Source organism: Lolium rigidum, chromosome 6 (genome assembly GCF_022539505.1).
Source record: "Lolium rigidum isolate FL_2022 chromosome 6, APGP_CSIRO_Lrig_0.1, whole genome shotgun sequence".
NCBI classification, from domain to species: Eukaryota; Viridiplantae; Streptophyta; class Magnoliopsida; order Poales; family Poaceae; genus Lolium; species Lolium rigidum.
The window spans coordinates 114655049-114672522 of record NC_061513.1 but is presented as its reverse complement, the minus strand read 5'-3'; the positions used below and the strand labels follow the sequence as shown (position 1 = coordinate 114672522).

The 17474-nt window shown below is 46.4% G+C and overlaps 1 protein-coding gene across 1 annotated transcript; it reads right to left on the bottom strand.

The window, feature by feature from the left end:
• Positions 1–11660: 11660 nt before the first annotated feature.
• Positions 11661–14676, bottom strand: LOC124667018 (transcription factor bHLH77-like). The gene is made up of 8 exons (XM_047204355.1): positions 13575–14676; positions 13270–13482; positions 13096–13161; positions 12907–12975; positions 12703–12777; positions 12365–12598; positions 12192–12282; positions 11661–12094 (listed from the first exon to the last, which is right to left on the bottom strand). Exons 1-8 carry the CDS (start codon positions 14139–14141, stop codon positions 12057–12059), a joined length of 1353 nt encoding a protein of 450 aa, XP_047060311.1. The 5' UTR covers positions 14142–14676; the 3' UTR covers positions 11661–12056.
• Positions 14677–17474: the final 2798 nt, after the last annotated feature.

Below are 17474 nucleotides of genomic sequence, written 5' to 3'. Positions count from 1 at the left end.
CTTGCAGTGCTCTCCGTTGCTAGTAGAGGCTCGGCCAAGTTGATACTTGTGACTCCAAGAGGGAGTATTTATGCTCGATAGTTCATGCCTCCATTAAATCCGGGACGAGTGATGTAAAGTTCTAAGGTTGTGGATGTGCTCGTTGCCACTAGGGATAAAACATCGATGCTTTGTCTAAGGATATTTTTGTTGATTACATTACGCACCATACTTAATGCAATTGTCTCGTTGTTTACAACTTAATACCGGAAGGGGTTCGGATGATAACCTCGAAGGTGGACTTTTTAGGCATAGATGCATGCTTGGATAGCGGTCTATGTACTTTGTCGTAATGCCCCGATTAAATCTCATAGTACTCATCATGATATATGTATGTGCATTGTTATGCCTTCTTTATTTGTCAATTGCCCAACCGTAATTTGTTCACCCAACATCTCGCTTATCTTATGGGAGAGACACCGCTAGTGAACTGTGGACCCCGGTCCTATTCTTTACATCCGAAATACAATCTCGCCGCAATTGTTCTTTACTCGTTCTTCGCAAACAACCATCATCATCCACACTATACATCTAATCCTTTGTTTACAGCAAGCCGGTGAGATTGACAACCTCGCTGTTACGTTGGGGCAAAGTTCTGTGATTGTGTTGTGCAGGTTCCACGTTGGCGCCGGAATCCCTGGTGTTGCGCCGCACTACACACCTCCGCGATCAACCTTCAACGTGCTTCTTGGCTCCTACTGGTTCGATAAACCTTGGTTTCTTTCTGAGGGAAAACTTGCTACTGTACGCATCACACCTTCCTCTTGGGGTTCCCAACGGACGTGTCGACTGCACGCATCAGATAGCATTGGTGTGGATGTAGTAGATATGTGTTCATTGACCATCCTAGTTTGCCTCAAGTTGCCATTGAGTCACCACTTCTTCCCAAGGGTGAGACAAGCATCCAGTGTATCTTCATGTACCTAAAACAAAATTAAGCGCAAAATGGTTCCCAAACTAATTGGGTCCAAAGTAATTAGGTACACTACAACATATAGGACAAACTCCACAAAACTATGTGCATATAGATATGAAATCGAATTTCATGCACACCTTAATCAAATTTGGATTTGATGGAGTTTACCCTATATATTGGATCAAGGAAAGTAACACATGCCATAAGATATACATATATTAAATATGCATGCACAAGAATTTAAAGAACCAAAGGAAGATACAATTTGGACAAAACACCAAATAAATCAAGAGACAATGGTTTTCCAAATTATATCAAAGAATCACATCAACACACGATTGACTCTAAAGACTTATCTCATTATAAGAAGATAATTAAATCCAAAAAGAAAGGAATGAGATAACCAACTCCCAAGAGAGCAAGGTTGAAAGGATCGTATGCCGCACCTAGAGGGGGGGTGAATAGGTGCTAACCAATTTTTAGTTCTTTTTCAATTTAGGCTTGACACAAAGGTAAATTCTCTAGATATGCAACTAAGTGTATTTACCTACATGACAAGGTTACCAACTAAGCAAGATATAGCTACGCAATATATAGGAGATAGAATATGATAGAGGTAACCGAGAGTGGAGCACGCGATGACACGGAGATGATTCCCGTAGTTCCCTTCCTTTGCAAGAAGGTACGTCTATGTTTGGAGGAGTGTGGTTGCTACGAAAGCCAAACCAACAGCCACGAAGGCTTCACTCAGATCTCCTATGAGCAACGCCACGAAGGCCTAGCCCACTTCCACTAAGGGATTTCCTTGAGGCGGAAACCGGGCCTTTACAAGGTTCTTGGGGCACACATCCACAACCGAATTGGAGGCTCCCAAATCTGTAACAACACAACAATCAACAACAATACATCAACATAAATCAACTAGGGATCCAAAGAGGAACACTAGCAAGGGGGCCCTCAAACAAATGAGGGGGAAATGTAAATCGCTTCGGTGAGGATGTAGATCGGTGTCTTCTCCTTCGAATCTCCAAAGATCAAGAGCTTTGGTTGGGGGAGGAAGGAGATCTTGAAAATCTTGTGTTCTTGAGGTGGCTCTAATGGTGATGAAGCTTGGCAGATTTTTGTGCAATGATTGAGCAACATGTCCCATTGGAGAAGAGAGCTATTTATATGATTGGAGCTCTCAGATCTGACCGTTAGGACGTTTTTCAGTAACACCGGAAGTTCCGGCCAGGAGGGCCGGAAGTTCCGGCTGGCACCGGAAGTACCGGCCAAGAGGGCCGGAACTTCCGCCAGGATGTTTCCGTGTCAGACGAGCTGGTAGACTGAGATTGGGGCGGAACTAGGGCGGAACTTCCGGCGACCGGAAGTTCCGGCCAAGTTCCGGAATTGCGAGAAAACCATACTGGACATACTGAGCCACAATTGCGACGTTTCCGGAACTTGCCCGGAAGTTGGGCGGAAGTTCCGCTGACCGGAACTTCCGCCCTTCTTCGTCGGAACTTCCGGCCAGCGAACAAAACCTTTAACGAGAACGGCGCTGAGAGGCCACTGCTGGAAGCAACAGGGCGGAAGTTCCGCCAGCTGGGGCCGGAACTTCCGCCAGAAATGAAAAACCATCAGAAGCTTCAGGACAGACATACCATACCACCGGCCAAGTATATATCTTAAAATCTTGTACCTGTCTACATCAACACACATAAATATATACCTAGTGTTGACATCAAACACACAAAACCCAAAAGGGCGGGAAATGTTCTTTCAAAGGTTCCAACAAATAAACCAAACTCTTAACACTTTTTATGATGGCACAAAGTACCAAAAAGAAAATTTCTGTCTCCCAAAACCAAATTCTTGATAATGATCAAAAGATGTTAAGCATTCTAACAAATATAGGAAAGCTCCCCCAAGATTAGTGCATTATCTAGGATTTTTCATATGAATACAAAATGCACAAAACTAGGATCATCACGCTGCCTATATCTACTAAAAATGCTAAGAAAGTTTGAATAGACAAATTAGATCCATAAGATGCAAGGAAGACACATGGGAGTCAAAGAACAACAAATTCATGGCATTAAATAAGGAAATTAAACACAAGAGCCAAAAAAAGATCCAACTAGAGATATTAATGGACATTAGAATTTGAATTTCTCATGAAGATGATATACCACATAGAGACTAGATAATCTTGCAATATCAATTCTAAGTGATATTCCTCATGTACACACATTGTTAGGATTGTGAAATTCCCAAATGCATATCACTCCCCCAAAATGTGATAGTCCATTAATCTCTCATAAGAGCCATATAAGATACAACAAGATGCAAAGCGGCTCCAACACAAACATAAATACATGGTGTGCAACCCAACATACATAGACTTGATTTCTCAAGAAAAGCAAGTCGGAAGCACAACATATACAGACATATGTTAGGAACAAATCTAACACATTCAAAGGGCGAGTAACTTTCAATATAAATGAGTTGAGCACATGTTACCGCAAGGAGAAACATTGGATATATGATAGAAGTAAGATAACCAAAAGAATTGGCTTGATATAATATAAATGATGAAGATCCCTTAATTCTTCATGATGTAGCCAAGTCTCCAATGCCCTCCCACAAGCACCTATTGATCAAGTTTTGGATTGTTGGTCCCCAACTAAGTTGGGTCCTAAGAGGTTAGTAATAATAGGCTTGGCAACCCAAATGGTTCTTTTCTTGACACCACTTTGAGCACCAACATATTTGGCAAACACATTGCCGCCCTCATCCTTACGAAGAGAATAAACATCATCAATGGTGATAGAGTTGGATGAGGTATCAATAGTGCACAAGGAGGAGATGTCGCCCTTCTCATGGCATATGTAGCATGTTCTTCTCTTCTCCTTCTTCTCACTAGATTTCCCAACAATGGGAGCATTGGCTTGATTCTTCTTGGGAAGTGGAATTTCTTCAACTTGAGGTTGAATATGAGTTTGAGCTTGAGGCCGCTTCCCTTTTTGCTTCTTCTTCAAAGGGCAAGATCTAACATGGTGCCCTTCAATGTTGCACTTGAAGCAAACAATCTTGGCCGGGTCTTTGACTCGTAATTGGACCTTCTTATTCTTGTTGTTATTGGACTTGTTCTTGTTGTTGGAGTTGAATCCAAGTCCACTCTTGTCATTGGGGGATTGTTGCACACTCAACATCTTGTCAAGTTTGCATTTCCCTTAATGACTCTTTACCAAGTCATTCTTCAAAGAAGTAACTTGGCCTTGAGCTCTTTGATTTCCTATACATTGTTAGTAACAACACAAGTAATAGAGGAAGTAGAACCTTCATTGTTAGAGAAACAAGGCAAGGAAGATAATTCATCACAAGATTTATCAATATTATGAGTGGATGAATTACTAGGACTAGCACATGGCAATATAGCATTTTGAGTACTAGTGCTAGTATCCATATGAGGCTCACAAGGTGTTTCCTTTGATATTATAGCCTCATGAGCTAACTTTATCCTATCATGGGAGGCTAGAAGATCCTCATGAGAGATAGAAAGCTTTCCATGATTCTCTTCCAATTTCCCATAATTGCTAGTTAGCAATTCAAGTTGAGCCCTTAGCTCAACATTCTCCTTCAAGATAGATGCTTCACAAGAAGTAGAGTTTGTAGCACAAGAATCATCACAAGACATATCAAGAAGAGAGGGTAACATAGCATGCTCTTTTAAATATGAAGCTTGTAGTTGCTCATGTGACTTGGTGATGATAGAGTGTTTGCTCTCCAAGGCCTTGTGGGCCTTGTCTAGATCATATAGATCCTTAACAAGTTTATCATGACCAACACCAACTTTGGCCTTTTCATTTTTAAGCATTTTTAATTGAGCTTTAGCATGGTCCCTTTCCTTAGTTAGTTTAGAAAATATTTCATTTGAGACACTTCAAGGGATTCAAGTTGCTCCTCAAGAGAGGCTACGGTCTCTTGTTCTTCTTCAAGATCATTCTTTAGGGATGCTATATCATTGGCATACTATCGTTCAAAAGCACCCATTTTATCAATGATGTTCTCACGCATCCAAATAAGTTTTTGGCTCTCAATAGCGGTAGTCAAGATTTCAAAGAAGTGGGAGCTAGCAATTTTATCTTTGCAAAGAACCTTGAATACACTCTTACCCTTATCGCGTAGAGAGACAACCCAATCCTCTTCTTCATACTCATCCTCATCCTTATCACCACGAGAAATATTATGTTCCATGGTAGGAGATACCGTTGGAACCCTTGGCCATAAGGTATATATGAGAACCGTGAGATAAAGATGAGGAGTTACTTGAGGCACCTTTCAAGATCTTGTCTTGACCAATAGAATCTTTGGTTTGCTACATTGTTAGTCACACAAGAACTAGAGGAAACCGAAGCATTTTTATCATGGTCACAAGAAAAAGTAAGCATATCATCATGAGATTTATTCAAGAAACTTACACATGATATGCAAGGAATATCAACACAAGCATGTAGATGATTTATAGTGCTAGATGTGTTTACATCCAAAGATGAAGCATTGCAATGGGATAGAGATGGAGAATCATCAATTGTAAGCTCAATATGAACATTGCAATTTCCATCACCACTCACCATATCATTACCTTGTGTCTTGCCACACATTGGTGAAGTGGATGAAGATGAGAACTCATCACGGTCGGAAGTGGAAGCAATACAATCATCCTCAATAATATTGGACACGCCATATTTATCTTGAAGCTTTGTCCATAATTCATGAGCGCTCCCAAAAGGCATGATTGAAGAAGTAACTACATTGCTCACAACAATGGAAAACACATGAGTAGCAAGAGCATCGAGGCAAGAGTTTTTCTCCTCCTCATAAGATAACTTTTGGAGATCCTTAGGAGAAAATACTTCGCAAAATATCCGACATCTTTCATAGATCATAATTTTCGCATGTCCGGGGAAATACTCCGCAAAATATTAAGCACACACATTTTCCATAGATCATAATTTGTGCCATCAAATATAAATAAGGCATTGTGCGCTAATCCCCTAACCGACATCTTTACTCTCAAGACGGTGAAGCCTAAGAGTGAGAGACCTTGCTCTGATACCAATTGAAAGGACACGGATGTCGCCTAGAGGGTGAATAGGCGGTTTAAAACTTTTACGAGATGGGCTTAACAAATACGGAATAAAACTAGCGTTTACTTTGTCAAGCCCAAATCCTATAAACTATGGTTCACCTATGTGCACCAACAACTTATGCTAAGCAATACAAGCAACTATGTGATAGCAAGATATATAACTTCAAGCACGATGGCTATCACAAAATAAAGTGCATAAGTAAAGAACTCGGGTATAGAGATAACCGAGGCATGCGGGAGACGATAATTTATCCCGAAGTTCACACTCTTGCAAGTGCTAATCTCCGTTGGAGAGGTGCGGTGGCTTAGCTCTCCCGAACGCCACAAAAGGCCTCACCTTGAGGTGTGGTTGCTTGATGCACACCAACGCCACAAAGGCCTCACCCCAAGATGCGGGAGTCACACCACACACTGAGCGCCACGAAGGCGCCTCACCTTATTCTCCGGTGACCCTCGCCAAAAAGGCCTAGGTCACGGTTCCACTAAGGAATTTCCTTCGAGGCGGAAACCGGGCCTTACACAAAGCTTGGGGCACGCATCCACAACTTAATTGGAGGCTCCCAAGAAGTCGCCACAATGGCCTAGAATCCGTCTAGGGTTCCAAGAACCCAAGAGTAACAACATTCTTGCTTTCACTTCCACGAATCACCGTGGAGAAATCAAACCGATGCACCAATTGCAATGGCAAGAACACCACAAAGATGCTCAAGTTCTTCTCTCTCAAATTCCAACAAAGTTACAAAAGCTATTGGGGGAATAAGAGAGGAAGAGCAAAGGAATTCACAAAGAACACCAAGATCAAAATCTAGAGAGTTCCACTCACAAAGAGATGGATTTGATTGGTAGAAATGTAGATCTAGATCTCCTCTTCCTTTTCCCTCAAAATGATTCAAGGATCTTTGGAGGAGTAGAGGGATATGGCAAGCTCTCAAGGTCAACAATGGTATAGAGAGAGAGTGGAAGAAGCAACCAGCCCAAGGAGAAAGAAGGGATCTTATATACCCCCTCCCAATGAAATATGACCGTTTGGGATCTCCCGGGCTGGATTATCCGCGCCCCGAAAATCCCCCCCCCCCCCCGACTCGGGGCGGATATTTAGTCCAGGCCGGATTATCCGCCATCCAAAAAACTGGCAGAAACATCAAACTGAAACGGGCACAACTTCAGCATCCGGACTCCGATTTTGATGATCTTGGGCTCGTTTTGAAGCTAGGAACAAGCTCTACAAGATCATGCAGGGAAACATCATAGTCCAACAAGGAGGATATAAATAAAAGATGAAAGGTTTGACCTATCTATAAAAGACATGTCGGTAAAACCTCCAACCTCGAAAATGCAACAAGTTGCCCGTTCAAAAACCATTCTCAATGAACTAGAGGTTTTCATGAGAATAAGCACAAGATCTAAAACATCACATGAATAAGATCCAAATAACAACCAATAAAAATAATGCAAGGATGCAAATTAAGGTTTGAGCTCTCCGAAGGATACGATCGAGTTACTCACTCGAGAGCCCTCTTGATAGTACGGCAACTAAATTATAAACCGGTCTCCAACTACACTATGAGACCTGTGAGAAAGAAACCCTATCAAGAGAAAACCTTAATCTTGCGCATTCCACTTGAGCTCGATGATGATAGTCTTGATGCAATAAGATGGAACGCCTTTCTTGATTGTGTTTGTTTGATGAAGTCATGCGAATTGCTCCCCATACTCCACTATGGGAGAGCTTCTTCTTCGGTGCATATTCACATATCCATGATCGCCATATGGATGACAAGCTTCAAGCAAATGATCTCTTCGAGATGGCTTGTCTTGAACTTGCACTTCATTTCTTCATTCTTCATCGTTGATGCCTTGAAGTGAAACTTGATGGCTCACTTCATCTTCATCTTCAAGACATACTTGACACTTGATCTTCTTCATTTGCTTCTTAATGCAATCTTGAAGCCAACATATGGTTTAAGCATTACCTATGGACTACTCCTACAAATATAACTCAATGCAAACATTAGTCCATAGGGATTGTCATTAATTACCAAAACCACACATGGGGGCTCCATGCACTTTCAGTTACTCCTCTGAACGATGGAGCAATACGCTCTACGCCCTCTTGGTATTACGATGTCATCATATCGTCTGGATAGATACCTTGTGATATTGATTACAAGAATATTGGAATACTTAGAGAGATACTAGAATGCAACTGGAACAATGATAGTAGGTCTAGTGACCAAGTGTCGGGTCATAGGGATAGAGAACTCTTAACTCGGGTATTAATTCATTATTATCGTGAGGTAATAATATTAATATTTTCTGTAACACAACGCTCAGTCGAATATACTTTGTGTATGCGTAGGAGCCATCATGGACGTCCAAGCTTTCCTGTTCATTATTGATCTGAAAGGGTTTCAGAGTCGTGTCTTCGTATTAGTAAACTTGCTAGGTCACACACGTAATGTTGTTTGATTTGTTATGAGAGTTATTTGTGGTTTCATTATTGAGAGGTTGACACCAGAAACGTTCCGGATTCATTAAAATTGTTTCGATTTTCTTTTTGAAAATATTCCAGATTTTATACGGGTGAAATTTGGTAGTCTGGACATTAGTTATATGTGTCGGAGAGGTGCAAAGGAACATATGGTCTGCAACATGGGGCTGCAGTACCATCCCTGGCCTCATGGGCCATAGTGTGGCCCATATGAGTCATGCGCCTCATGCCCCAAGGCCCCCTTTGGCTTGGCTCCTTGGTCCCAGTAGGGGCAAAGGGGTCGGCTCAGATTTTTCTTGAGGGGGGAAGGGGGCTAGACGGGCGGCGGCAGCTGGTGGGGAGGTGGCGCCCTAGGGCTGCCCCCTCTCCATAGATTCTTCCCTCCCCTTGACCCCTGTATAAAGAGCAGCTGCTCATACCCTTGAAGGACATAACAATTGTCCACGTCTCTCTCTCTCTCTTCTCTCTCTCTCTCTCTCTCTCTCTCTCTCTCTCTCTCCCTCTCTCCCTCTCTCCCTCTCTCCCTCTCTCTCTCTCTCCCTCTCTCCCTCCCTCCCTCCCTCCCTCCCTCTCTATCTCCCTCTCCCTCTCCCTCTCTCTCCCTCTCCCTCTCCCTCTCCCTCTCCCTCTCCCTCTCCCTCTCCCTCTCTCTCTCTCTCTCTCTCTCTCTCTCTCTCTCTCTCAATCTCAAATGGCCTAGTTAGAATATATCTATCTTTCTCACTCAACTGTTACCATTTATTTCATCAAACATCAAACTATTCACCGTAGAATGGGACGTGGATTTTCGGGTCTTGGATGCGCCGGAGCCCGTTTTCAACAATATAATCGAATAAATACTAAAAATAAACCTGGGAGTATGTATTCTCCATTGTTCATCTGCACAGCTATATGGTTTTCTTTTTCGTGCCACTGGCTTTCAGTGAAAAAAACTTTGTATTCCCATCTCCCTCTTCCAAATCCTTCTCTCTTTAGCTCTATGCCACAATTTTAATTCTTCATTTTCATTTCTTAAACCCAATTACTACAACCTAACCAGCACTCGCCTCAAAGGTAGCCTCCGTTTTGCGATGAACTTGTTGAATTTTTTTTCAGTATCATCGAAACGAAACTAGCAGCGAGAAAGTCCGGCCTTTAAGCGAACAATAATTGTTTGACTTGATCTTTGCTATGATGATAGCCGACTGGTGCAAAAGATATAACCTTTCCTACCCATTTATGCAAGCAGCTGAGTTTCAGACCCGAAGATTCTAGCTAAGGAAGGAAGTTGTTGGCCAATTCTTGGATGTCTCTGGTGGATGATAGCTTAGCTTTTGACCCTGAAAAGTAAAGGGAGGGTGTCAACAGGCAAAGGTGTTGCCTGTCTTAACAGGCACATCCAATTTAGGCTCCTAAATACGATACAGTCCATAAAATGAACCCGTCTCAGGTTTTGAATTCAGCTTGCTCGCGTGCGAAATTGCACAGGCATAATGTATACAGATCTAAATCCACGCTCCGGTGCACTTCAAGTATTATTCCTTAATTTCAGGCACGATCTGTGCACCCAGACAGGTCCACATTCAGCTGGTGATATATACACGTATGTGAGGCATCTGAGCATCTCTCGTAACAAGAAGAAAGAAAACGAAGGGTTTGACTTTGCTGTCGTGGCCTTCATCGCGTCACCTATCCTCCTCTGTAAACCACAACTTTCCTCTGAAGGCGACGCGCACACTAGTCTTTGCCTCCGAGCTAATGCTGCATTATTACATCTCAGTCTCTCACTTCCACAATTAATATAAAAAAAGGACGGAGATGAATAACAAGCAGAGAATGGAGCATTTAAATATAAATATATGTGTATACCCACTCATGAGCAACAACACACCCAGGACCAATATGTGACTGTATAATAAGTACACTTACCTTGCCACGGCTGCAAGTTTTTTATGCGAAAAAAAACATGGGAGTACGTGTGGCAGCCACGATCTTGCTCGCGAGATGCATTGTCTTGCTTCGTGTGCAAACCATGATCTCGTGTATCATGTACGGAGTATGTATGTACACAACACATTGTACTGTCATCTTCTTGCAAGAAATACAGTCGACATGAGATGAATACGATGATCGGCTGTGCTCGCTCGGGTGATTACGATGGTCCGTGGGCAGAGTGATAGCATCACAGTGCGCGGATTAATTAGTGAGCAGTGAGCACTGCTTGCCAAGATCTCGCGTCTCGATTAGCAATGATTTTGGAGCTACAGCGTGTACGTATACATACATACAGTATCGTTTGACAGCGGGGGCGCCCGGAACAGATCGCCTCCGCGCGCTGATCCCGTCCCGGAGCGTGATCCCAGCCTGGATGATTTGGACCCTCTGAAATCAGATTTCGATCGCGATATTTTTATCAACACTGACAGAGATAGATGCAGAAAGAGTATTACTAGTACTACTAATCTTCTGCCTTGTAAGTGTGTTGAGTTTTGTAGATTATGGAATTGGAGTATCATTGTATGACTGTAGATGAACAGGAGCAAGCACTTCTTCTCATCTGATCTGATCTCATCTCATCGCAGGCACTGAATGCGGCTGCCCTGCCTGTCTGATGTACGCGTAGTTTAGGAGCAAGCAGGCCGTGCAAGATCATCAGCATCAATCTCGTAATAATGGGTAGAGGCCTCATCCCTCATTACTGGGTGTCCCAGCCAGTGCTGTCCCTGTCTCCGGGTACTTATCGCCACAGCTACAAATCCAGACCCAATTGAACAACTTGCTTGTTCCTTCTGTCCATGTCCTTTTACTCACAACCCACAATGCCTCCTTCTACACCCCTTGGCCGTGGCTGATGAACAGATCCCAGAATGAGAAAAGAAGCCTGGCTCCTGAGCTGCTCCAAGTGGGCAGCACCCAAGGAGCAGTGCCATGTACTGCTGCATTTTCTCATCAGCACCACATCAATGTGTTTTGGATCAGCATGCTTCATAATGCTGGAACCAGATGTGGATGATCAATTCATTCATTCATTCACAGTTGCAAGACACAATTAAAGCTCTGCTTAATAATGGTATTTATCTACTATATAGTGGCAATACAAATGATATTACACATCTTCAATTACCCTCTTCGCTTGAAAAGGGGCAAGGCAAAAGGGGTCCTGACTGATGATGATCAGGTATCCCTGTAGCGTGCCGCTCTATGTACCTAGCTTGTTTGCAGCTAGCTAAGCATGCAAGAGGTGGAATTGATGGGAAGGGCTAGCTACCGTTACACGGCCGCGCTCCGTTTTTTGTTCAAAAGAATCGTTTCACCAGGAGATGGATGCAATGCAAATTAGAAGCTAAAGGCACTACTAGGGCCCAACATAGTTAGGTTGAATCTCTGAGTGCTTCCATGGATGGCAAGCTTGACTGACTTGGCTGGCTTCGTCTCTCTATGTACAGCGGGCGTCGACGCTTCGGTCCGATCAAGAGCTTCTTACATGGTGGGTGATGTCAAAGCTCCATTTTCATGTGGACCGTTTGCAACGAGCCTGATAGACATGAATTCAGCATTAGAAACCATTGTGGCAGTGATGCAGATTCAGAGTTCAGGTTCAAAGGGAAGTGAAATATAGTGACTCTACTAACCGTCGTAGCTGTTGGAAGAGGTGGCCATCTCCTGACTCTGCCCCATGTCCATTTGAACAACACTCTGCAGATCTTGCCAGAATGCCCCAACCTGTGAAGCATCGACAAACGATCAGTGTTGTGCCATCAGAAGACCGTGTGAGCTCGATCGTGTCATGGTTGCGCATCGTTACCTGAGAGCCGGCGTCGCCAACTCCGTTGAGAAAATGATGTTGCGAGCCCATTGACCGGCAGAACGCCGGGTCTAGCGGGTGCATGGAGCCCTGATCGTCCATGCCGTCACTCATGCCACAGCCGAGTGGGTTGTTGTTCCCCTGGTGAGGCTGGCTCATGAAGGGGAGCGGTGCACCTGAGGCGTCCAGCGGGAAATGCTGGGAGCTCTGCAACGGGCCACATGACTGCTGCATCTGACCACAAGCAAAAAATGGAGTATGAGTAAGTTGAACCATTCTGTTTGCCTCAACAAAAAATGTGGCCATAATGGGAAGAATCATATATGCTTTGTCCTCACATCTTTAGCAAGGAGGTTGGGCAAATTGTTGAAGTCCAGCTGGGGATTCACCGTCGCCAGCTTCATGGACAGAAACTGCAAAAAAATGTACATGAAGGGCAAGCGTTCAGTATAGTACTCCTCGGGGCGTTCTAAAACGGCAAATGATGCGGTTTCATGATGATTCTGCATTTGCATATGTGTGGGGTGAGAATGGGCATATACCTCGACTTGCCGTTGCAACGATTGCACGTAGTTGATGATCTCGTCGAGCATCACAGCCTTGCCTACCACCTGAAACAGGCAATGGTTCCACAATTTCATATCTGGGCACACCAAGCTCTGAAACTAAGCTACTCAAACGGAAACAATTGCAATTGTGAGTGTGTTTTTTTTGGGTTGCAGTTGTAGTACCTTGTTGCAACCCGGGACAAGATCCTGCAGCAGCTTCATCCTCTGGCTGATCTTCTCTCTTCTAACCTGACCAAGACAAGACAGAGCAAAACATAAGAAATTGTTCAGCAAAGATGGTCACTCGCAGGAGCAATGGAACCCAGTGCTGAGGGAGAGCCCAAGAATTGTCTGTACCCGCTCGGCGAGGCTGTGGCTGTCCGTCGCCTCCCCGCGCCTCGCCCGGACGTGGATGAAGTCCTGATGCGGGTCGGGGACGGGCCTCCCGTCCTTGCCCTGCTTCTTGCCGCCGTTCTCGCTGCTGCTCTGCGCGGCCTTCCCCTTGCCGGAATTCTCCTCCGCGCCGTTGCCCTCCTCCGTGGATTTGCAACGCTTGGACGCCGAATCGTCCTGCGCGCGCGATCGCATTCGTAGGATGAGAAGATCGATCACTAGTTTAGCTCCAGCAGTACATAGCTGAACGGAATTCTGGTTGTGCGTACCTTGGCGAGGACAAGATCCTTGGCGGAGGTGGACATGGAGCTGTCCTTGCCTTTCCCCTTGGCGCCGGCGGCCTTCCGCTTCCGCGCATTGCCGTCCTTGAGCGCGCCGGCCGACGCCGGATCGGACACCGAGGAGTCGTCCCGGAGCTCCATCTCCCTCAATGCGCCGACGGGGCCGTCGTCCGGGAGGCCGTAGCTGGCGCGGGCGTCGAAGCTGGAGAGCCGCGCGGCGGCGCGGTCGGCGAAGCCCGGGTCGGCGAGGAACTGGTCCAGGGAGGCTATGGGCATCAAGTTCTCCAGCGTGGGCGGCAGTCCGGCGCCGCCAGGGTAGTGGTGGGGGTGGTACTGGCCCATCATGGAGAGGTTGAGCTTGGGCGGCGAGCCGCCGTAGTGCGGGCGCGGCGAGATCCCGTGGAGAGCGCGGGCGTCCGTGGTGTTGGCGGCGGGCGGGGAGGAGGTCATGGGGTCGAGCTGGTGCCCTGCGTCCATGGAGCTGTCCCAGCTGTTGAGGTTGAGGAAGCTCTGCGGCGGCGGCGGCGGCAGCTGGTCCGGCGGGCCGCAGTTCATCGATCCCCTTGCCGCGCAAAGATCTGCGCACCCGCAATTGCGCAAGAAACCGCAAGAAGAGGCCGAATTCCGAGAAGGAGCGCGCGGTGACGAGCGGAGGCGGCCCCAATCGAGCAAAGAAGCGCGCGCGGGAGGGCGAGGCAAGTAGCCACCAAATCCCACTACGGGAGGGAAGGAGGGCCGGAGATAAGGTAAAGGTGCGAGCTTTTGGTGTGCGTGACAACGCAGGGGGGGAGAAAAGTGGAGAGGAGTGGGAAAGAAGCACCTAAAACAAAGCAAAAGCTTGCGCAGGCAAAAGCAGAGGAGAGACGAGACGAGTCGAGGTGAGAGTGGTGGTGATAGTGGTGGTGGTAGAAGTAGAGAGAGGTTGGGGGAGTGTGGTGGTGGGAGTATGTATATAGGTCCAGGATGGCATGGGTCAAAATGGATGTGCTATGCCCATCATCACCTCAGCCTTTCCTGCCATGAAACAAGGAAGAAGAAGAAGAAGCTGGAGAGAGTGGTACTGGAGAGAGCTCACCTCACAGGCTCAGGGTGGTGGAGAAGTGGAAGCTCGAGTGGTGGTAGTGGTGAGTTACTTGCAGAAAGAAGGGGTAAAGGGAGAAGATGATGATGCATTTGCTGGCTACCTTTACCTGAGCTGTGATGCGAACATAAAGAAATGCTAAGAATAAGATGGTAAAATTGGAGATGTTCTATTTTACATTACTTTGTGTTAAGAGCATCTCCACCGGCGCCGCAGGTAGCATTTTGGGGGTCGGGAGCGAAAATAGGCTCGTACCGGCGTGCCCCAAACGGCGCCGGTGGATTTTCGAGCCCAATAGAAGCGTCGGCAATCCCGTGCTAGTCCCTTCGCCAAGGGCACGAATCTGGCGCGTCGGCGCCTCTCGAGGCTGGAAATTTTGGGCGTGGGAGCCGTCTGTCAGCCACACGCCGACGAAATATACATCTTCTCCCCCAAACCCCGTCCCCTTCGCCGCTCATTTCTCCCGCCAGCCGCTCCATCTCCCATCCAGCCTCCAACCGGCCGCCGCCGTGCCATGGCACCGAAGAGAAAGGCAGCGAAGCCGCCGACGAAGGCGCCGCCAAAGACGCGCACCGTCGCGCCTAAGGAGAAGCCGCGACCATGTCGCAGGAGGATTGGGAGAAGGAGATGGAACGCCGCTCCCTCATGACGGCCGACCGCAGGAGGCGCCGCAACGCCGCCATCGACGCAAAGAAAGCGGCGGCCTCTGCGGAAGCGTGCCTGAGCTTGGGCGGCGGCCTCAACAGCATCTCGAGCTCCCCGTCGTCGCCGGGTTACTACGCGGGGTACACCGCGGACGCGTCGACGATCTCGCAGATGCGGCTGTCGCAGATGGATTGCCGCGCCCGCTACTCCCCCGAGTTCGGGGACAGCGACATGACCGTCGACAACAACACACCGTTCACGCCGGATTCAACGGCTCGGGGCAGCGGCGCCTTCCGCTTCCTCGACCTGAATGATTCGCCTGACCTGCGCCGCACCGAGGGCCACGTGACGGACGGCACCGGCCTTCCCCGCCACTTCTACCCCGACGACAGCAGGCACACCCACCAGGCAACGCAGCTATCGTTGGCCAAAATGTCTCAAGAATCGAAGATCTTGATGGCCGACATGGACAAGATGGACCCGTTGGCGCGGGCATGGCACGAGATGTACCGCGAGCGCATCGGCCAAGAGGTGATGGCGGCGCGAGCTGCGTCGGCGTCTCCCTCAGCACCGTCCACGTTCATGTCTACCCCGACACCGATCGTGGATCATGTTGCAGCGACGGAGGTGCCGCCGGCCGCCGATGAGGAAGTCGTCGAGGTTGAGCCGTCCGTGACCTCCTTCATGTGATCATCTGGCTTGGAAGCCCTTTTTTTGCGCAGGAGACGGCGATCTGGTGGCCGTGTGTTGGCCCAGACTTCTTATTCCAAAACCTATTCGAATTTGGTGGCCGTTTGTTGACCCAAACTTCATATTCGTAAACTTTTCGAATTTATATGCTTGTGTTTCAGTTTTCAAATTCAAACTATCTATTGGGGCCGCCGGTTTGGGTCGCCAGTGTGGGAGCAGCTCCCCTAAATGGATGATGTTCCTCCAAACGGAGGTGCCGGTGCCCCTGCCGGCGTCTATTTGGAGCTACCGGTGGAGATGCTCTAAGTTTTCTGATCCTGGGATATTTTTCTCATAAAACTAAAGGCGATGGTCCCTATAAGCAGCAGGGCTGTTGTTGGTTTGGCCGTGGAATTGAGAGATGAACCAATCATTAAATTTGGGAATGGGAAGAAGGCCACAAGGGGACACAGAATGCTCGGTAGTTTGGGTTGGATCCTACCACTACTAGTGTGCCTACCCAACAAAATAAGAATCGTTTTTAATCATTGTCTAGTTTTTAATTTTGGGGATGCAGCGGTAGCCCATTGGATGGAACCCGGCGTGATTTGTTCTCGTGTGCTCCCGGAACTGTTTGAGGCTGATTGGGTTTTCATCCCCTTCTGTTCCATGGTTTTTTCTAGTACCACCCGACACTATTTTAAAGAATTAAATTCCAAATAAACAAACACATTACAACGATAAATTTAAAGAACCATCCCTATTCTGTAACATTACAAAAACAAACAAAATTGAGTGAATTCGTTCCAATGTGCACCGATTCGCTAGTTTAGCTATCGTAACAAGGAATCTGTCACTGGTGACGTGGTAAAACGTTTAGGATTAGAAGATACATATGCCAGGATGATTTTAGTTCCTGGGTTTTTGTTTGTAAATTTTCAATGGACAGATCCGTGGCCACAAGCGCCCCACCGCCTTCAAGCTCGTTGTAGGTGATGGAGCGCATTTGGCCGGTGCAATTATTCGACACGGGCGTCTCACCTCTACCACGTCATCACTGACAGGTGGGGCCCACTATCAGAAACATTGTTAGCACGGCTAAAATCGACAATCAAAGAATTCAATCAATTTTGGTGACTTTTTGTAATTTCAACGAACAGTGGTGTTTTTTCGAACTTGTAGCTTCTTTTTGACAATCAATACCACATATATTCATAATAACAAATAGTACATGGTAAAGATACACGAGTTGTTTCAACGGTTACAAAATAAAGTCTAAAAGATACTAGCAAATCTTCGAGATCTTCAAACTCTTCCAAGACACAATCTTGTACTTTCCTGAATGCAGCCAAAAATAGGTAACATACCATAGACTCGAAAATACCAACAAAGGTTCTTCCATAATTTTTATTTGAGCCGCAATGCTAAGCCTGCGTGCACGCGCATCAATTAAAGTGATCGATCAACATCAGCAAAAGCACCAACACTAGTAT